Source organism: Stegodyphus dumicola, chromosome 7 (assembly GCF_044657685.1).
Source record: "Stegodyphus dumicola isolate Sdum_Otavi_A_Nest chromosome 7, ASM4465768v1".
Taxonomy (NCBI): Eukaryota; Metazoa; Arthropoda; class Arachnida; order Araneae; family Eresidae; genus Stegodyphus; species Stegodyphus dumicola.
Genome location: NC_140774.1, coordinates 76,891,277 through 76,914,590, shown reverse-complemented (window position 1 = coordinate 76,914,590; position 23,314 = coordinate 76,891,277). Strand labels below are relative to the sequence as shown.

At 33.7% G+C, this 23,314-nt stretch overlaps 1 protein-coding gene across 2 annotated transcripts in view; it reads left to right on the top strand.

Moving 5' to 3' along the window:
• Positions 1 to 23,314, top strand: part of LOC118196796 (putative inorganic phosphate cotransporter) — a 133,972-nt gene that overhangs the window by 11,729 nt on the left and 98,929 nt on the right. For both annotated transcript variants that reach the window (XM_085820501.1, XM_085820502.1), the window contains one exon: positions 10,483 to 10,606. In XM_085820501.1, coding sequence (XP_085676627.1) covers positions 10,498 to 10,606 — 109 coding nt within the window. In that variant the 5' untranslated portion in view covers positions 10,483 to 10,497. The remainder of the gene's footprint in view (positions 1 to 10,482; positions 10,607 to 23,314) is intronic.

The window sequence follows — 23,314 nt, the reverse complement described above, 5'->3', positions numbered from 1 at the left end:
TTTCTCAACACTGTGTATTAATTAGTGAAAAAATGCATCGAATTCCTTAGTGACAGAATGCGTATTATGCAGATGTCAGATGTTATATATGCGTATTATACACATACAGATGGTAAAATGTTTAAAGCAATTATTTATATCTACTCAGCTCTTAATGAAAAATTAGTACAATAAGAAGATTTTTCAGTATGCATCTATTAATGAAGGTTTATTATGGTAAAACAGCTAACACTATTTGTTATTTATAATAAACGAAATTTAACATTGCTGCATATATTGTTAAGCAGCCTTCAAATGCTGAATTTTGTAATGCTTACCGCCTTATTTTCAAATACCTTTGTCAAATTTTCCCGCAAAGTAGCCGACATTTTAGATTTTACAAAAAGCCAGCTATTTTCCATATATAAGCCAACGCAGTTGACGATAATCATTTTAGAATAAAATTCTGAATAAAAAAGTATTATTTGTAGTGCTGAAACTATACTTAAGTTATTCATAATTATTTGTGCTAATAACAATTTTTTACTCGTTACCTTCAAACACTCAAAATGATTTTAGTATTTTTTTTTAATACTTTTGCATAAATGTGAAATTACTTATATACTATGTTAAGTACAGTCACTTCTACTTAAATGCTATAAATAAAGGCAAATGATCAATTCTATTTTGTGCTGAATGCAATATTTAATTCCTTGAAGTTTTGTTTCCACATGTAACTGTGACTTCGTATGAATGTTAATACTGTTCTGCTTTCTTTTTATGTACTACAAAGTACGACACATTTTTATTTTCGTTTACAAATATTTAAGACTGATAACATATTGAACTAATACATCTCTTACGATTAAATCAACATTTTCTATCAAGCTCACTTGAACTCCAGAATGCGATACAAATATACCAGTTAGGACTGATGCAATTTTATATTTAGTCTGTTACAGGCGTCCATAAATATAATAATGGACTGACATTGTTTAATTCATTTTGTATTTAATCCTTTACGAAAATCGCATTACATTGAATTAAAATGCGGCCATTTTTTTAATATTACTGAGCTACGAAACGAATAGTGACCGTATGTTTAAAAGACAAAATACGCTTTTGATAGGATAAAAGACAAATACGCTTTTGATAATCCTAATAGGAAAGGATTAATAAAATTATATTCTGGTTATATTCAGGGAAAGAAAAAGTTCAAACTTAAGAATTATAGGATATGGGAATGAGTTTGTAAAAATCTATGTGAGCTGTAAATTGTATGCGTACATTATTAGTGAAGACGTTTGAAAATCAGTAAATTAAATAATTATAGCGTGAGCTTTTGCCAGTAGAAGCTAGCAAAACGCCGTAAAAGCAATTATGTATTATTGAAGTGAAACAGTGGTTATTTTTTTTTCTGCATTAAATTAAACTTACTTAGAAATCAATATTTCCCAATAGTCTTTCAATGAATTATTGAATAATCTTGAACACTATCAAAGGATGGCAAGTGTCTTAGTAATAGGTCGGAGATTTTTATCCAGATTTACGAAGTTCGATGTTAGTGGACGTCTAACGATTTGAGATCCACTCCCTCTCCATTATAATTTAGTATCCAAGGCACGATTCAGAAAGTCTGACGCTCTCAGAGAGAGTTTATTTAGAAATCCCTAATGCTTAATTTTTTTTGGGGGGGAGAAGAAGACAGAAAAATAATTGCATAAAGGAGGAAAAAAAGATGAATCCCTAAGCTTACTTTTTTGCGGGGGGGGGGGGGAGGGACAGAAAAATAATTGATTAAAGGAAGAAAAACAGATATAGGAAAAGGTTTTAAAAAGTTATAGAATGTTTTGGGACCTTCTAAATTTGAAGCCCTAAGCCAGGGTACTTTGAAACAAGCAGAAAGCGGAAATCATCTTTTGTCGATTGAAGCGGTGCCTGATTTTGCTGCCCCTATTTATATACAAGTAGCTGACTAAAAAAATATCAAAATGACATACAGGGAAGTAAATTTAAACTGTATGTTTATTTTTGAAAAAAAATTCAAATATTTAAAAACTACATTAGTTTATTTTTCCCCCTGAAAGTCATCGATGACTCTGTAGAAGAATACTTGATTACTTGATTGCTGCTGATGTAGACAGCAGAGAAAGATCTCTTACATGCAGAATAAACATTTATAAATCTTAAATATTTCTTGAAAGCAAAATAAAAGTTTATGGTTCTGAAATACTTTGTAAATGATTTTTATATAAAAACCACTTCTCAAAACCTGCAGTACTTGCAGCAACTGTGAGGAAAGTTCGTACGAGTATTACAACACTTGGAACTTTGTTTTGGAAATCGTTTTTTAGAATAAACTGCAAAAAAAATGCAAATGGATCACCCTTCCATGCTTCTGTTTAATTTTCCCTAAATGTAACAGAAATAAAACTCTTGAAAAGGAATTATTTATTATTAATGCTACCTTGATTAAAATTTAATTGATAATCGTGATTATCATTCGAAAGTTTCGACGCACTAAAAGAGGTATAACTCAAGGTTATCTGTTGAAATCTCGTAGTGACTTCTTTGAATACTTTACCTCGAGTAAAAACATTTTTTATTCAATTTAATTCGGTATGCAGTTCAGAATCTCATCATTCTGTACGTGCCTTTACGATTCACATGATTAGTCTCTAACAGATAAGGCTTCGTGCAAAAAAAAGCCCCCCTCCCCTTAAAAAAGTGGGTTGCTCAAAGTTAAACGCAACCTTCCGCCCCTTTCTAGCTATACCAAGGAAATTAGGGAATGTGAAAGCTAGAAATGTATTTCTGAGCAGAGAAAAAGATTGAGAACTTTGCTGACTGCTCTGTCTCGCTCTTAACTGCTTTTGAAAGTGTCACCTAGTAGTTTGTATGTTTGATAAAAGGGATGTAGCATCTGAAATTTAAATACTATCTCTGATAAGCATTTCGAATATTTACCAAATACTGCGAATACTTTCCGTACACTTTAACATCCTGAACTTAAGCATATATGCACATAATTTCAATTTAAAAAAGGCGGTTTAATATGAAAAAAGGGGGAACGGAAACAATGCATATTGTACATATGTGGATGGTTGTGTCTATTTATATTCGTATGTATACACAATTGTCTCCTCCATTAACTTCTTAATGAGTTTACCGGGGGTTGAATAGTAAGAAATGCAGTAAAATCACAGTTGAATAAAAAATAGACTTCGAATGTAAATTATTGTCTCTAGCCTTAAATTAGACGTTTCTGATACTAGTGCGTGTTTGATCCAGTTAACAGATTCTAGGACTGAACAAAATAAGTTTATTTCCTGTTAATGGTCGTCCGATGTGTAGGAAAAGCTAGCACAGCGAATTTTTGTTGACATTCACCGCTACTGTCGCCTCACAGAATCTACCTGAGGTATATTTTTCTAATTTATTTTTAATTAATTTAATATTATAAATTTTTGTAATTTAAATTTATTTATAATTTTCGGAAGATTTATATTGACAGAATGATGGAAATCCCACATTAAAACGCTGGTGATGTGGCGGCGATTAAGGGGACTCATACACCTTAAACCCCTCATGATCTTCGAATATGTGACTGTTGCAAGAATTGGGATATTTTGTTTATTTTAAAAGCAATTACTTCCAACTTTTTACAGCTGACTACATAATATAGCTGTTTTGGAAACTAGTAGCCAGAAAGTTTGTGTTGCCACAAATATTTTTGTAATTTAATCCTCTTTGTGACAAAATTTTCGCCGTGTTTCCACCCTGCGCGCACGATATTTTAAAAATGGCTAATGGTACATACTTGAAATTGGATGGAATTCTTTATATGGGCACTATTTTCTAACTGAACTAACAATCTGATGAATATTTTAATATTGAAAATTTTATGGGCGAAAACATTACAAATTTTTTAATAAAATACATTTTATAAACTCAACTCAAAATAAAATAAAAATTTAACGTGAAATTTTTAGAATTTTAGGTTCACAGTAGTTTCCAATTGTTATAAAAGCTATATATTAAATATGGAATTAAATTATGAAACAGAATGTTTAAACTGTGCGCGTGTGTAAAGTTGGAAACATGACGAAAAATGTTGTCACAAAGCGGATTAAATTATAAAAATATTTGTGGGAACACAAACTTTCTGATGACTATTTTAGAAAGCAGCTATATTATGTAGTTAGCTGTAAAAAGTTGGTAGTAATTGCTTTTAAAATAAATAATTTATTCCAATTCTTGCAACAGTCACCTATTCGAACATGTTATGGGTTTTAAGGTGTATGAGTCCCCTTAAATCCGGTGCTATGTTGATAATGAATTGCTGTCCTAAAAATGAAATCTGATATTTATTAGAAAAATCTGAAATTCAGGTTATAGTAAAAGGTTTATTTTTTTAATTGTAATCTAAATAGCTTATAAAAATGAGATTGAAATCAATGGTTTTTAATAAATATTTAAATTGGATACTTAATACACTATGACATTTGTTCAATCAGTTTTCATTTCACTCTTTCCTGCGTTGTAGCACGCGCGTAAAAGGTCCAAGCGAGTCAATATTCCCCCCAAGTGCGAAAACTGCGATGTTATAATATTTTTTCCCCTAAAATTAAATTCAAACTATTTGCTGCAAATCATGTTGACTGTTTGCTAATCGTGTGCTTAGTTCATGCAGATTCATTTTGGTTAACATATAAAAATTCTTGGAAAATTGATTGGCTGTTTTTAAAAAAAAAGGAGGAAGGTATGTGTTCAAATAATGAAGGAGTGGATCGGATTTTCGTTTTAAGATAAAGTACGGGGGGGGGGGGCCGCGGAGCAGGTCTTGTTCACTTTCTACTGCCATTATCGCTTGAGATCCTCGAGCGGTCTTTCTGGCTAGTCAATTTTAAATGATCCAATTCTACGAAAACACTGTACAAAGTTTCATGCTTTATCCGAAATCTGAACCAAGTATCTCAAACTGCAGCCGGTTTTTCTTCTAATCGCAGCAAAAGCCGTTGAGTTAAATTGCAAATCATTTAGATCCCATATGGCACACCTAGTTTCTGGTCCGTTGTATTCGCGTCACAAGGTCACATTTTTGTCAAGTGTCAATTGTGACCTGCATGCAACTTTGCAATAATGTCGCATTATGGAGTGTATCGTAATTTGGCAGCAAAATAACAACAACATTTTTTTTGTGACTTTAGATGCGATAATATTCTGCTTCCCCTTCCAAAAAAAAAAAAAAAAAAAAAAAAAAAAAAAAAAAACTTGTTAGGGGGAGTTCTTTTTCCACACTCACATGAGATGAGCTTCCTCGGGCACAGAAGAAAGATGTACCTATCAAGGTCAACATGATAGGTTTTGTTGCTTTAATCCAGCTTATAACATGTAAGGAAGCCTTTCGGATAACATTCGCCATTTCGTCACTTTTTAATGAAAGTAAGTGCGTTTCCCTTTCTCTTATCAACGATAATTGATGCTATAATCAAAAATAACATGATATTGTTTTTAAATTTTTCATTATATATAATTAAATTTTGGTCATCATATATTTGCATTTAAAAAATTGCTTATATGCAATTTAATTGTTTATTGAAATTTATCATAACAGCGTAAGGGCATTTCTTTTCGTTAAAGAATTAGAGATAATGAAGACTTCTTCCAATTAGAACTTTAGATAATGCAGACTTTCTTCTTTTCTCAAGTTCATTAATAAAATTTTAGAACTGAAAAAAAAAAGAATTAAAATATGAAATCTATATCATCCGAAATCTAAAAGCTCTAATTAAAATTAGATAAAATTAGATATAATATGTCATAAATTTTTTCATAAAACAGTTATTAAATATTATTAATGTTATCTGTTCCAAAAGTGTGTGCATGTTTTAAAGTTAGCTTTTTTTATTCTTATTTTTAGCTTAATTTGTAATTGCGTCTAATTTTTAAAACCATTATTTAGAAGAATAATATGCAATGAAAGTTATATAATAATTGCTGCAATAAACTTCACCTGATGACTATTATTTCAAATATTTCAGTACGATAAATGAATAAATTTTATTCTGTCTCTCATTTGTTTGTTTGTTTATTTCTGCATTTTGCTAACTTTATAACTGCATATATCGAAAAATGGTTTAGTACATTCCTATACGAAATGAATGTTAAAGTTTTTATTGTAATAATATCAATTTTGCGTATTGTTGCGTAATTTATATTGCAAATAGTAATCACTTGCGCAAGTACAAATTTTTGCAATTAGTTGCAATAAAATATGGCCGTGCATATATATAAATATGTTATACAATTTATAATTGTTACAGAGTTATGCTAAATATGTACAAATATTTGTGATAAAATTAATTTAACTTTTAGTTCTCGTACTTACAATAAAAAAAATAATGAATGTGATTTTTTATACTGAAATAAATTCTCCCATTTTACTTTTAATTATAATTTATATTTCTTTTATGCTTTGAATTTGACCAGAGCTTAAATTGTGTCGGAGCCAGTCTCCGGTGCTTCTCAGGTTTCGAGATAAATCATAATTTTAGCTGGAGCGCTCCGAAGCCTTAAATAAAAAGGGCTCCAGTACATTTTTTAGGTAAGTGATACACAATTACAGCAGACAAATTTTGCTTGGGTAGTAAATATGTTTAAAAATCGATTCTAAGTTCTGAATGCAGGCCTGTGATTCCCTTGGACTCAAACCTTGCGCAGAAGTCAAAACTTTTAAGGAAAGTAAAGCCCCCACCCACTTGTCAGAGGCTTATTCTCCAAGGTATAATGAATTTGTGAGAGCAGGTAAATTTTGCATTCTTAAAAATACTCTTGAAAGTGATCTTCCTTGCATGTGCCGTGCTTGTGACTTCCTACTGAAGAGCTTCTGTAGACTTGTTAAATGATCTAAACAAACATGGAGACCAGTACTGTCACTCGTACACAGGAGTCTTACGTTTATTCTCACTTTGTTATCACATCGTATTCAGAGAAGATTTCTGCTTTGAGGGCTAGAATTATACTTACGATTAGAAAGCATTCGACTCTTCCCTCTTTATTTTCAAAACTACACTTTTCGCTAAAATTCCCTTCCGTACTCATACTGTTTCTAGAATTCTCACTATTCCCCTTAGAGACGCTTTAATCGTTTTATCTTTTTTCATTGGTGTGCTGAAAAAAAAAATTGTATCTTTTATCCTTTGAAATAGTAAATTACACGTATAATCAGTGCTTAATTCATATAAAGATCGGCTGAGCTGCTTCTTCGCTTCTGAATGAAATATGCAATTCTAGTCGGTGCCCTAAACAAGACGCCACCCGATAATTTTTTTAACTATTTAAAATTAATTAAATAATTTATTAGATTTCTCTTTATCTCTTTACATTTCTTATAATTTCAGTTTTTAAATTTTTAGTTATTTTATTTGTTTGTTTCTTCTTTCTTTGCAGTATTTTTTCTCACATTAACCCATAGGGCTTCGAAACTTCTAATTTTAGAAACTAATCCCTGACTTTGACACATCCAAGATTGACCACTGTTTTGTGACTTTTCCTGGAAAAGTCTTTCACTGTTTACTCATCCTGGTAAATACCACCTGATACTAACTAGACCACTCCAAGAGATAGGTTAGCAGACTAAACGGTATTTATTTCAATTTCAAAAATACATATATTTACAGTTACGCTGAGTATTATATATGTGAAATATTTTACATCATACATACATAATTGCATAGCATAAAAACCATTTTACGTGAGTGCATGATTCTAATCATGATACATAAGACTAAAATAATCACTATTGTGACGTCAGCCGATCTTCCGTTGATGGAAATACTAAGACCAACCGTCTTTTTAAATATTTATCTTGAAATTTGACGCAAGTATTCTTGGTTAACTAAAAGATAAAAATAAAGCTCAGTTACATAAAGGGAAAAGCAGCAGCTTTCTCGTCGCATGATGCGACTTACTATTCCGGTATCCTTTCAGACAAAAGCACTTTTTTACCTTTTTCGTTTACGTCCTAAGAAAACCGCACAAGGGAAGGGTGTACTTACCGAATTTTTTCCTTGGTCACTTTCCGGCGGACCCGGAGCTTTCTCAAGAGAAAACAGGAAGTTCTCTAATATTATTCGGATATGTTACATTATAGCTAATTCCATGATGTATAGTCCATGATAATCATGATGCATAAATCAGAATCATAAGTCCTGAAACATGCTGGTACATCGAACTTTGTCTAAGGTTGTTCATTTTTTATTATATCGCTATTATACTGCGTCTCATAACTGAAGCGTAACGTACCGCGTAATGGTTGAAAATTTCACTTAATTTCCTTTTAATTTTGCCAGTTCAAATGGGTTTGTCTTCCCATTGTGGCCAATATTGATCTGTTGAAGATCGAAGATGATTATTGGTTCTAGTTGCAGTTGAATACAGAATAGTCGAGGTCGCCGACCTTACCAGATTGACAGTATTCCAAATCTCCTCGCTCAATTCTTTTTAGTTAAATCTTTTAAGATAATCATTTAAGATATAATTTTGAATCGTCTAACTCAAATCTTTAAAGATTTATTTTATGCTGTACACACTCAGTTTATACTGTACACACTCATACAATATCATCAGATGTATTAAGGCTAAATAATTATTTGAAGGACTAAAATTAAGAACTTTTAATGGGTTTTGCAATATTTTAGTTTGATGACAGTTCCATATACACACAAACATATATACAGGGTGCTTGGATATCTATCTGGGAAAAAGGTAAAGGCACACATTGAAGATCAAAACAAGAAGATTTGTAATGACATGTATGAGCCCAAACAGCGAGTTGAGGTGATACAAGGCGCAACGGAGAGGAAAATAAAAACGTTTGGTGTAAATGGTCATTCCCAATGCAGATTTCAAGCAGCACACATCGTTTCCATAAACGCAAAGCTCGTAATAAATTTTAGTAGCTACTTAAAAGAGGTACAATGAACGATTCCCTTTTGAGCAGCTACTCCGTTTTCATCTGCAGCCTTACAGATAAAATGCATGTCCGAGAGCAACGCTTTCGATTAATGATGCATACCACTCGAAATCCGCATGAGGAATGACAATTCACGGCAGCAGAAACGCTTTTATCTACCTCTCAGTAGCGCTTTGCACCACGTTAACTCTAATTTTAATAGGAATAAATGGATTTCTTAAGCGCTGCCGAAATCATTTTGAAAATACCATTTAAAATGCAGATATCAACAGCAGAAAGAAAAATATACTTAACTGCGTTACATGGCTACAAAATTTTATGATCTTTATTAAGTTTTATTCATGACTCAGACACTAGTGTATAAGTAGAGAAGTTATAAAGAAAATCTATAACCGAGATGCATGGCTAGAAACGCTCTTTTTAATTGTATTAATGATATAACTATAAGTAAACATGTTATTATTGAAAAGTAGGAAAATATTAATAAAGAAGTTATTTTATTTTTTATACCTTAAATTACTACCCTGAAAAGCAATGCTATAAATATAAACAGAAGGGTTGATTGAGTTAGAATTTTTTAGTGATGTTTTGCCAGACGCGAAATATTACGAGGATTTCAAAATAATTTATGTCGTCTGAAAAATTAATCTCCCCCCATAAGAAATGTAGATAGTAAAATTGTGTTAAATATAAAAGAGAACCCCAGTAGCTAATTTAAAGATATTCTTTTTGTTGTCATCTAAAAAAACAATAACATATCGAGTATGGAATGTTATTTTCTGTGTGAACAATCATTTTAATATACAGAACAACTATTTTAATATACAGATCGCTTGCTCTTTCTAGACTAATTAAAATTACATTTGTGTTAATTAACTTGTATGATTTTAATTTTTGAGTTTAAAAATGTAAAATAATTATACAGTAGACCACATATTTTAAGAAACTATTATTTTAATTTAGAATGTGTACCATATATAGATCAGCCTACATGATTTAAAAATGTATATTTTATAACTTAAATGAAAAAGCAATTACATATTTTAAGTAGGCCAACTGGTTTTTATTTACTGAGTCACCATTTAGCAATAAATATTTCTTTTCTAAATACAGACTGAACAAATAATATAACGTAACATCAAGGAATTTTTGTCTTACAACATACACAACGTTATTGCAATTATTTTCTGTTAGCCTTCCAATGTAGTCGAATCAGAAACACTTTAATTAAACAATTCTGTAGAAAAAAGGGTGCTTTAATTTACCGAAATGTAGTTAGTTAATAGCTTTGTCTACATAATCTTTGAAGTAAACCTAATAACAGAAAGGTTAAAATTCCTTTGCTTGCATTACCATGGGTAGGTATTTAGCCTGAAACAACATAAAACAAATGATTTTTTAAATATTCCGATGGACTGTCATTTCAGTTAGTCCGATATTTTGAGTTGCGCACCTTGGAAATCATAATTAAGAATGATCTTTTTCTAACACTGCCTTAAATAATTAGATTAAAATTCTTTTTGCAGCTATTTTTACCCAAAATGGTAGTTGGACTCTTCAATTTCAAAAGTTCTCGGTGCCTGAAGTTCACGTGGACGGTGAACAACAGTAAAAATGGAGAGCCCAAAGATCACGAAGGGGAAAACAAATGTAAGTTTCTTAAAATATATTTTCTGATAATTAATAGTTTATCGCGATTAAAATTAAAAAATATCCTTTGCTATGATTTTTGTTATTTCTATGCGGAGGGGCCCACCAGCGGCCGAGCGGTAAAGTCGCTGAACACTGGTAGTTCGGTCCGAGGTTCGAATCCCGCGAACGGGCTGGCTGCATGGGTGTTTTCGTGGTTTTCCCCATGTGTAGCGTGTATACGAGGCAGTTTCCCTTAGAAAGTCCTCCACGAAGGCATCCCTTCCCTTAAGCAGATAGCCCTAGTGTGCTTGGCCGTCATTAAATACAACAACAACAACAAAATCTATGCGAAGGAAAAAATGGATCTGGAATTGTGAAACCAGATATTAAGCGAAGCATAAAGTACCAGCTGTCAGTGTTAAAATACTTGGCAGCAACATTCTCTGCTCCCAACAAGTCAAACATTTGAAAGTAGTAATTTATGTGTCTGACTCACATATGGAAGCATGAAGTCATGCATGACTCACGTAAGGAAATTTCATACTACACATTTAAATATGCCCACCACAAGTGTAGAACGCAGCAAATATCTTATCCATCACAAGTGGATAAAATACTACAGGTAATTCAACTTGGTTTCGGATACCGACAAAATGACTGGTTTCAATACCAGCCAGTTTCCTTTAGAAAGGTTCCACAACGCATTGATAGTCTTACAAAGAACGGATTTCTAGTGAACGGACAGCCTGCCTGGAGATTTTTATGGTCTTCTTTAATGTATAACGTCTATACGAAATATGGTTTTATAAAGAAACCTCTCCTTAGTCAAATAACTTTCGCGTGTTATCCGTATTTAACTAAATAAGCTTTGGATTCCTACCTTCATGAAACAAATGAGTCACCCACCGAAGCATTCCTCTCTTAAGCAGACAGTCAACGCGTGCTTGCTATAATCAACTAAAAGATTTAAAATAGAATATAAGAAAATGCATAATAAATGACAAATTTTGAATCCCTGAAGCCGCATTTACTTGCTTAACTGCTAGAAGAACATTCTTCATGAATTAAGATACTTATTTACAGGATTATGTTGATACCTAATCAACTACGCTTGTTAGTTTGTTTGTGTGATTACGACAAAGCCTCGAGCACTATCTGCATAAGGGAAAGGATGCTTTCGCGGAGGATTTTCTAATAGAAACTGTCTTGTATACACGTTACACATGAAGAAAACCACGAAAACGCGCATGCAGCCAACCCGTTCACGGGATTCAAACGTCGGACCGAACTACCAGTGTTCAGAGACTTTACCGCTCGGCCACTGGTAGTCGCTATGGTTGTTGCATTTCAATTTTTAGCAGTGGTTCTTAGAAAAAAATTCTGAGAAGAAAATTTAAAATGTTAAACTAAGTTTAATCCGTGGTACCTTCAGATAGGAATTATCCACAGAGAATTCAAAACTTGCTTGATTGTCACATTAAGATATATTTCTAACAGAGTAAGATATTTTTGGAAAGAAAGTACTTATTTAGCATATACAGTTCACACGATCATTAATTTATCTAAGTTTTCTTGACTGTTAGTTTAGGATTGCCAAAATGCTGTTCAGTTACAATCATAATGGAAACAATACCAGCATTCCCAGTGCTCATGTAATTCTATTTAACACATATCATTAATTTACATCGTGGTAAAGCTCGTGGTCTTTGAAGCTCGTCATTAAAGTTCATAGCTATATTAGCAGAGGATATTCAACATATTATGCCTTTAAGAATCAAATTTGTATCCTTTTATGTCACATTAAAATATTATTAACAAAATTAATGAGTACTGGAAATCTTTGACAGAAATTCAGTTATAAACAAAATATTGGGGCATATGGAGAATTCATGCCTAATTTGCATAACGTATTCATGAACAGTCACTATGAGCCACAACCCGCGTTGTAATTGAAGCAGCCATGTGAAAAGATGAATAAGATTCCTTATATTCATTTAAAAAAGGTGCGAAAAGGAAACGGATGACTCTAAAGTTAAAATTCTGCACTATAATTCTTTGCGATTATAGAATGTTATCACTTATCTTTAAGACAAAGGACTAAACGGTCAGTAAAATGCGTGAGAGATACGTGATGAGTAATAGTGGTTTATCAGATATTTGTGGGGAAAATTTTAACTGGAATTTGAAGGACATTTATAAAATTTTGCTTCACTGTTGACGACTAGATCCGCTCACAAGTGGTAACAATTCTTTTTAAAAACATCGCATTTAGTTGAGGTTGTAGAGATAATTAGATATTTTGGATAAAAGAAAGACGGAAAAATCAATTGTGCCCTCAATGGGATTCGAATTATGAATCATTTGATTGCCAAATGGACGTAATTAACTATTTACACCAATAGCAAACATGGGGAGGTGGGAATTTCATGTCTTCCTTTTTTAAAGGACGACTGTGTAAAGTCGCAAGACCTAGTCGACCAAATCTATATGTTCACTACAAGTATCCTCAGGCATATTTTAATTCAAACACCCTTATGGAGTTAAGTCCGTGACATTGTCGTCCGTGAATACATCAAAAACCAACTATGACTTCATGGAATTCGAATCATAGTTCTCATTTATGCCGCAAGAGCACGCAAGGTAGGATCCAAAAATTTCTTATAATGTACTCGGCCGACAAAGTCCTATCTTCAAAATCCTCGTTAACTAACTACATCAATAAATAAGATTTATATTTGTGATAGAAACTCAAAGTGTAATCAAATTCTGAATGTGTGATGATTTTACAAAATGCACCAAAAGTGAACAATATTTAAAATTGAACAATTTCACAAAGTAAACAATTCAAAATGCACCAAAAGTGAATAATTTCAGAAATTGGAATAGTGAGACTACCAAACAACCAGGCATTAAATGCAGTTAGTTCACAGTTAGAGCTTCTGCAGTGAAAGTTAAAAGAAATCGTTCTGTTGCGAAAAACTTCGTATATCGGCCAGAGACTCATAAACCGTCAGAAATCATGTTTTTTTTTTCTAATAAGAATGTGACATTCATAATTAATAAAACAAAAGCTGTGAACGTAGATCTCTGACCTGCTTCAAATATCCTTTAGATACTGGTAGTTCAAATCATCATTTTTTCACGCACTTTCAGAATTTCCTTAAAAACAGAAAATTAGATTCCTTTCATTAAGTCATAAATCGGTTATTCCACTATTTTTTTAGCTCAAATTTCTCTTTTCATGAAATTTTTGCAAAATAAAATTTTTAGCTTATATATCGTGGTTGCAAATTCTGTTTCGTATAAGATACATATGTAGCCGAAAAAAACACTTTTCTTTTGTTATATTGCGATGCTTTTTGCGTACTTTTTGAGCACTATCTTCCTAGATGATCCATTTTTAAGAATAATTTTTAAGAATTGCATTTCTGTAGGATCATAGATGTATATGCTTGATATGTAAAATATGTAGCAAACGATTTTAAATATACAGACTTTCCCTTACAGACCGCTGTATCGCCACGTGATAACTAATACAATGATAAATGCAGACCGTAAAGAAACATTCTAATCTTTATTGATTGGAGATGTACTTAATTAAATTACCGTATCTTGGGTCATAGTGATTTAGATTTTAATTATCATTACGATGTTGTTAATACGCCCCTACGAATTTAATCTGTGCTCGGTATGTTCATAGAGTTCACTGAAACGTCATTTTTAGATTGAAAGACTAAAACGCTATCATTTTAAAGATGTACATCAGTGTATCTTCGTTTATAGACTTCACTGTTTTCTTTGCAGAAAATACCGATTTGTATAGGCGTGATGGTAAAACGTGAAGCAGAATTTTAAAAAAGTATATTTGAAACAGAAAAATTAATAACACAGCGGAGTTTCACGATATAACAATTCCGAAAATTTGCATAGAACAGTAGACTAAAGCAACCACAAGCTCTATTCGTACACATGGCGTATGTAATAATTTATATGTGATAATTGAGATACCTCTGATAACAGCGGAGCGTGAACATGATGCAGAACTCACAACCGGCCGGCCGGTTGAATACTTTTTTCTATTATTCATAAAATATTTCTGATGAAGACACGTGCGGCTAAGCCAGTGCGAGGCCCATTGAGCCCGTTCTTCAGTTATTATTTATGTACATCGGTAGCTTTTAAATTTTTTGTATTTTTTGTATCTGAAGAAAGGAAGGGTAGCTGCGGACAGAAATTTGCAAGCAGGGATAAACAAGAGAAGAAAAGAACGATTTCTAAGCGGAAAATTGCTGTAGACCGTTTCATTTAGGATTTCACTTCATTTCGATTGACTAATTTACTTTTCAATTCGCAAATTTGAATACTTTTACTAGCTAATGCGGTATGAAAGTACCTGCGTTTGTTAGCATGATATAAGCATTATGTGATATGAGGAGCATTAATTTTGCAATGACGCAATGTAGAAAAATTTCTTACTATTTTTAGGCTAAGGTACTATTTTTAATTATTAAATATTAATAAGTTACTATTTTTGGGATAGAAAGACGAAATGACCAAATTAAGTAAAGAGTTAAAAGGCTATTGCAAATTAAAATTAATATTTTTTTATTTATATTTTATCTTATACATACACACACTTACATACATACGGCGAACGGGCCGGCTTTCCCCCATGTGCAATGTGTATACAAGGCAGTTTCCCTCAGAAAGTCTCCACGAAGGCATCCCTCACTTTAGGTAGATAGTCCTAGTGTACTCTAGAACCTTTGGTGCCTAGTGCATAAGAACAGAAGAATATATACGACTCAAATCTCTCTATTATGTTCTTGTTTCCGTGCATTATGTAAAACCGATGGGCAGTGAACATGAAGATTTTTATGCTTCAAAGTACGATGTTTATCAAGACTCAGGGCCGGCTCCAGGGAGTGTGTAGCCGGTGTGACCACACCGGGCGATAGAATTTAGGGGGTGGTAAATTTTTAGAATTTAGGAAAGAAACGGCAAGAATTTTTGAGTCGCAGAGTTTGCGTCGGGCGATAGCGCCGGCCCTGTCTAGAGAAAATGTTTCGAAGAGACTGGAAATTAGAGAAGTTTTTAATGTTTATAAACTAAAATCTCCTAACGGCTAAACTATACTTGAATTCGGTGACATTTTTGATATTTTAAATAAATTAAATACTATGTTACAAGACAACCATGTAACTTTATTTAAAGTCCATGAAAAGATAGAAGCTGCAATGAAAAAGCTCTATTTCTGGATCCATCTAGTAGAAGCTTGAAATTTTTCACTTGCTATTAAATCATCTGATAGAATTTCACACAAATCTAAAGGGATATTTTCCTTCAATTCATAGCAATAAAGTATGAATAAGAAATCCTTTCACAATTAATAGTATATAGAATACTGAATCTATAATTCAACAGTATTGTGATACAGCTCTTAAAGACAACTTCAAAATACCACTAATAGATTTTGGATATCCAGTCATTAAGATTATCCATTTCCAGCACAAAAAGCAGTTAAGTTTCTAATGCCTTTTATTACTGCTTACCAATGTGAAACAGCCATCTCAACAGCAAAAATTAAATCCTAAAACTTCTTAGCTCAAAAGGGATGTTACTCCTGAATGGAATATTAGTCTCGAAACGGTAGTTTTGATACTGTACACGATGTATCACTTTTCAAATTGTTGCCACCAAATACACTACTTTGCAAAAAAAAAAAATCGAAGCACCATGAAGGAAGTGGTTGTTTTTGATAAAATTGAACACGTGTATAGATCATACACAGATAATAAAATGATAAAAAAATAAAAATTATAGTACCTGTTCACGTTTCACAATGATCCATTGAGTGTTTAGATTAATAGGTGGTCGAACAGCCCCTGGCGGCAATACATGCCTGAATTCGTCGAGGCAGGGAGTGGTAGAGGTTCCTAATGTCATCCTACGACACATTCTGCCAGGCATTCATCAGGTGTCGCTCCAGATTTGCGATATTTTGTGGTGCCCGAATCTGGTGGCTTATCATGCACCAGACATGCTCGATTGGTGAAAGGCCTGGTGACCTTGCTGGCCAAGGAAGAGTATCAACCGCACGGAGACAATCCAGAGATATGCGAGCGGTATCTGGCCTGGCATTATCTTGTTGGAAAATGGTCCCAGGATGACGTGCCATGAAGGGTAATGAAGGGTGCCAGGAAGGATGGTATCAACATATCGTTGAGCTGTTAAAGATGTACGGAGGATGAGTAAAGATTACCTGGTGTCATAAGAAATAGTGCCCCACACCATCACACCAGGGGTTATGGCTGTATGCCTTTGTAAAACACAGGTTGGTCGGGAACTCTGGCCCCTGTCCTCTCCAGAGACGAACATGGTGGTCATATGCTTCAAGAGTAAAGCGGGATTCATCGCTGAACACTATACGATGCCAGCCTGATGGCAGCCATGATGATCGGCTGCGATACCACTCCAAACGACTCCGCCGATGTTGTGGGATCAAAGGCAAACGTCTTAAAGGCCTCTGTGAGCGTAACCCCGCCTCAGACAAACGCCGTGAGATGATTGACGGTACCACGGGAGGTAAAGACGTAGCTGTAGTGCGTTGAATAGTCGACAATGATACCATTAGGACGGTTCGGGCCTGGCGAACAATCATCCTATCTTGCCTCGCATTTGTGCTCCTTGGCCTTCCAGAGCCTTCATTTCGTCGGCAGTTTCCTTGTAGCAACCATTGCTGCCAACATCTTTGCACAACAGTGTCTGTACGCTGCAGGTAGCGGCCTATTGCTCGGTATGGCCACCCAGCTTCACACAACAATGCGACCACGTTCGAAGCGTTTAGTTGTCAGTAAGGTCTTCTATACCGTCGTAATGGCATGTTTAGTTCCTTCTTTACGGAATTACTGTGGCAGCAACAAAAAATATAACCTTTCCTCCTCTGTTACTGGTTTTATACTTTGCGAATCGTGCACTAGCTTTGCATACACTTTTTTTTTTTTTTTTTTCAAAAAAATCAAAGCATCGCAAAAGCATCGGATAATTCTTGGTACTTTGATTTTTTTGCAAAAGAGTGTGTTATCAATTTGTATTAAATTTAAAGAAATTAAATAACGAAAAATCTGCGTGGATGAATGCATGTTTCTCGTACTGTAAAAAAACAACTATACTTTGAGCCATCAAATTCTCAATAAGGTAGTTCTCCACCAGAATATGGACAGCTGTAAGTCTGAATTTTGAATTTCGAATTTGTTTTATTATTCATATTTTGTAAAACGTTAACGAATTTTTGATTAACGTGTAAGGGTTATGTTAATTTTATTAACAGTTAAATTTTAAGTTCCTTTATTGTCAAAGTCTTAACTTCAACTTACTACTTCTCAACTCAACTTACTTCCGGCCAGAACGTAGTTTTGGAATCACTCTGAATACTTAATGAGGAGCAGCGGTATTTAAACCGCGAAGTCTACTTGCTGAATTAGAGAGAATCAGAGTTTCGGATTTGCGCGCGTCTGCCTTTTGGCTACTCTCTCTCAAAACTGTTATTACGCTCGGCCACACTCAGGCCCTTGATAAGCTTCGTAGTCAAACAGAATTAAGTGGCCAACTCGATTGGAATCTTGACAGCTTCGGCTATATCTCTTTAGTTAATCTTAGTTTTAGTTTATTTCTTAGACTCTTAAGTTCAAGTGTCGGCTTTTATTGTACACTCCAAGACGGAGTTTTGTTAAATCTTATTGGAATAATAAAGTTTCATTACCCTTCCATCTTATTGTTTCTTGTTACACGAACTTCAGCGATTATTAACTAGTTCTTAAAATTCGTCACTTTCTACAGTAACTGAGAAATGCATTAGTGAGAATCTTACAAATAAACTCAACACTTTCAAAGCGAGTACTGACAACGCCGAAAAAAGAATTATATTCTGCCGTAAATGCCAAGAAAGTGATATTTAATAGATAAAGTAATTGCACAAAACGTTATTAATAAAAAGACAAAAGTTTTGTAAAACCATCTCAGTACGAAAACTAAACATTGATATGATGAACTGCGACTGGAAAAAAAATGTATGCCAATTCTTAACGCTGCCTCGAGAATTCTAAGCGTATACTGCAATGCTGTTTTAACAATTTTTTATTAAATTTTATATGGCGTAAGTGCGAAGTAAATGATGCCTAATAATAAAGCTAAAAAGACAAAAAAAAAATTGAGTTAGTATTTAGTGAATGCAACAGCAGACTGGTAAACTGCGAGCTCAGCGAGAGCGTTAAACCTCAACAAACCCTTTTCGACGACCGTTAGAATCTGAAACCTTTCTGATGTTTTTCTCTCCCTAAAACGTTTTATTCATTTTTCTTAAAAATTAAATACAGAAACCGATAAGATATTGAAACAGATTTAAGAATTAAGTTGCGATTTTTTTTTTCTGTAAACCTTGAAAGTTCTAGCTAACGAAAACCAGCATCACACTTCCCATTAAAATCTTATAATTTTACATTTATGTATGCATTTTTCACAATAAAGGAAAAATATTTTAACATTAAAATTTGTTGATTTACCTATAAGACACAAGCATTTTTCCTGGGTAATGCAGGAAATTTATTAAAATAATTGGGTCACGAAAAAAGAGTTTGCCAACAAACCATCATATTTTCTTTCACCATCTTCTCCTACACGCAATCTACTTCCTCCATCGTATTCTGTCACATAAAACTGGAGTAACAAACTGTATTACGTAATTAAAGAGTTCACGTAATCGATTTTATTCTCCGAGGAAACATGTGACGATCGATACGCTTGAAAAAACATTGCCATATCTGTATTAAAGATATCAGGATTCTAGAATTCTTTGTTTTTAAGGTAAAGGGTTTTGCTTCGTAGTCTACATTTGAATGCGCAAATCGTTCAAAACCAAGTTTGGATTTAAAAAAAAAAAAAAAAAAAAAAAGAAAACAAAATATATTTCATAAATCTATTTTTTAAACTTTTTAATGAAGCGATATTTGTACTTCCGCAAAAACCTCAACAAATGTAAACATCTACAGGGATAATAAAAACGAGGATAATGGCGATATCCTGAAGATGTTTTCTTTGTGTGTCAAAAATGTATCCTTACCATGGTATTTTATTTTCTTTGCTTCTTTTTTCGTTATTATGCTGTATATACGGCGCTGAATTTTACTTAATTATTTTAATAGCCATTAATAAGGTAGAATTAATTTAATTTTATTAAAAATGATCGACGATAGAGTTTGTCTGTGATCATTTCCTTAAATATTTTATTTATATTTTCCTTAAAAACTCTCCCCCCCTCTGTTTGTTCCCTTTAAAGTAGCATCAGTCTGGGGGAGGGGAAGAAAGAAAAAAAGTAAAAAAATACTGATATCCATAATTTATATCTTCTTTTTGTAAACTAATGCAAAATAAATTAAAAAATTATACGCTTAAAATTCATGCCATATTCACTTCGGAATAAACATATTGCTACGTTTTTTTTTCTTCCTTCACGTTCGTACGGGGTTCGTAGAGTTGGAGTGAATAACGACGACACTTGATGAAATATCGAAACAAACTTTATTTATCCAATATTGATCAGGAAACCACCAAAGTCGCGTTTTACAGTCGTCGAAGATCTACTATACACTCGCTGGAACAACCAGCGACACAGCCTGCAGGTTATCAGGATATAATGGTAAAGACAGCTTCATTGCAAAGCACCAGAATACAGCTCCCGACTCTGCTCGGTCGTTCTCGGAACTCCCCGTACTCTCGAGAATCTCCACGCTACAACTCGTGATGCACTCGACCACACACAGAGCACAGCTCCCGACTTTTTGGTTCAGTCGTTCCCGGAACTTAACACGCTATCTCGATGATGCACTAACCGCGATACACTAAGAGACTCTTCGATGCACTCGACGACCCATTCCGCACTCGCTGCCCGGCTGTTAACTCAATCGACTCGGCACGGACTGACTCGCTAGACGAGACACCAACTATCTCTTACTCTAGATGAGGCACACACACTAACTAACTGCGGGCCAGCAAGGTTTATATAGCTTTTGGCTTGTGTTCGAGAACATTCTGAGTTAAACCGATAAGAATTCGCTCCAGAAGGTTCTCCATCCGTCTATGGCATATCGCCAATTTTGTCGCCAAATCGGCGATTTCTCGCCAACTGTGGCAGTTTTGCCTTCCTTTGCCTTTTTATGGCAACTCTAAACCTGCTTTCTGGGGGAAGCTATCTTACCGCGCCTGAAGATTTCGTAACACTATGCAAAAATCAGATACCAGAAGCATAGTGGCAACTTGCAAGAAAATGGATGCAAAACATACCAAAACCAAATTTTACTTCTTTCGTTGCACCAATTCCCTAATGATGATGCAGCGAAAGATGAAAATTTCTTGTTTCATTTTTGATTTTCACAGATACCAGAAGTATATTGACAAATTGCAAGAAAAAGGGGGCAAAGCATTCCAAAAATAAAATTTTTTTCTTTCGTTGTACCAATTCCCTGATGATGATGCAGCGAAAGATGAAAATTTCTTATTTCAGTTTTGGTTTTGACAGATACCAGAAGTATATTGGCAAATCGTAAGAAAAGGGGGGTAAAATATTCCAAAACCAAAATTTACTTCTTTCGTTGCGCCAATCCCTCGATGATGATGCAGCAAAAGATGAAAATTTTTTACTTCATTTCTAGTTTTTGCAGTTTGGCACTATGCTTTTTGTTGCTGGTTTTGACACATATTTATTCCAAATTGAATGTAGGATGAATTTTAAACATATCATTTTTAATTCATTTTACATTATATTATTTTTAATTTATTTTGCATTGTCATTGAATATAGGATGAATCTTAAACATTTTTATTATGCTTTCGGCGCGCAATTGGATTAGGTTTTCAACAAATTTTTATTTAATTCATTTTCTTTTTGTAAAAGTATACAATCTAAGAAGACATAGGATATAAGCTTTTCTTAATTTCTAAAACATTTGACTTACATTACTGACTTCGATCATATTACTTATGTTAAAAATCGAAACTTTTAGAGCTACGATGACCACGATGATGCATGACTACCGTGATTTTTTGGAATTAAACATTTTAGCGGAGTTTTCTGAAATATTTGGATTCTTGCACGTTACGTTTTATTATGCTATCATGAATATTTAATAATTTTGCATTAATAAATATTGTCACTACGCGAATCCTAGGGACTTTAATTTAACATGAAATCTGTTACATAAAAAAGATAAGATACTTAATTTCAATTTCGAATTTAATTAATCGGCTTATAATTAACAAACAATGATTCAAAAACAACAACCCGTTCCCTTATAATTTAGATGTTTTTTGTATTTCAAATTATATACGTACCTGATATAAATTAAAATACTTGCAGTATTATTATAATTACTAACAGATATTTCTAATGTTATGTATTACATGTCTGATACAGACACACTTTTTTTTTAATCAAAAGTATTTGTAACAATATTTTAATATTGTTATGAAATGTATAGGCGCGGTGGGATAGCTTCCCCGCAAAGCACTTTTAGGGTTGCCATAAAATAGCAAGAAAAGGCAGGGTAGCAACATTTGGCGACAAAATTGGCGATATGCCATGGACGGTTGGAGAAATTTCTGGAACGAATTCTTACCGCTTTAGCCCAGAATGTTCTCGAACACAAGCCGAAAGCTATATAAACCTTTCTGGCCCGCAATCAGTTAGTGTGTGTGCCTCATCTAGAGTGCGAGATAGTTGGTGTCTCGTCTAGCGAGTTAGTCCGTGCGGAGTCGAACGAGTTAACAGCCGGGCAGCGAGTGCCGAATAGGTCGTCGAGTGCATCGAAGAGTCTCTTAGTGTATCGCGGTTAGTGCATCGCCGAGAGAGTGTGTTAAGCTCTGGTAACGACTGAACCGAAGAGTCGGGAGCTGTGCTCTGTGTGGCGTCGAGTGCATCACGAGTTGTAGCGTGGAGATTCTCGAGAGTACGGGGAGTTCCGAGAACGACCGAGCAGAGTCGGGAGCTGTATTCTGGTGCTTTGCAATGAAGCTGTCTTTACCGTTATATCCTGATAACCTGCAGGCTGTGTCGCTGGTTGTTCCAGCGAGTGTCTAGTAGATCTTCGACGACTGTAAAACATGACTTTGGAGGTTTCCTGATCAATATTGGATAAATAAAGTTTGTTTCGATATTTCATCAAGTGTCGTCGTTATTCACTCCAACTCTACGAACTCCGAACGAACGTGAAGGAAGAATATAACGTAACAACTGGTGTCAGAAAAACAAACGTAACAATACGCTAAGATTAACATTCCTTAAGAATATGATTTTCGATTGAAATATTTTTTTTTCAATTTTTTTTTCTAAAATTGCTTTATATTGTTTTGTTACTTTTTGGAGCATGAATTGGTTATTTTCATTGTAATTCATAAAAGCTTTTTAAGTCGGAAATGCCCATTTATGTTTATTTAGATAGCAATATCAATAATCATAAGCACCGAACTTTGTTCCTGATGGTGATAAGAATTTTTTCTAAATAGCCTTGAAGTTGCTCAAAAAATAACTGTTTCGCATCAGCGGTAACTAAAGCAAAAACTAAAGGACTACCTAGAAAAAGGAAATAGACGAATTTCTTTTTAGATAAATATAAGAATTATTAATGGATTTCTGTTTGTTTTAAAAAGGTAATTTACAAAGCATGCAACAAAATAT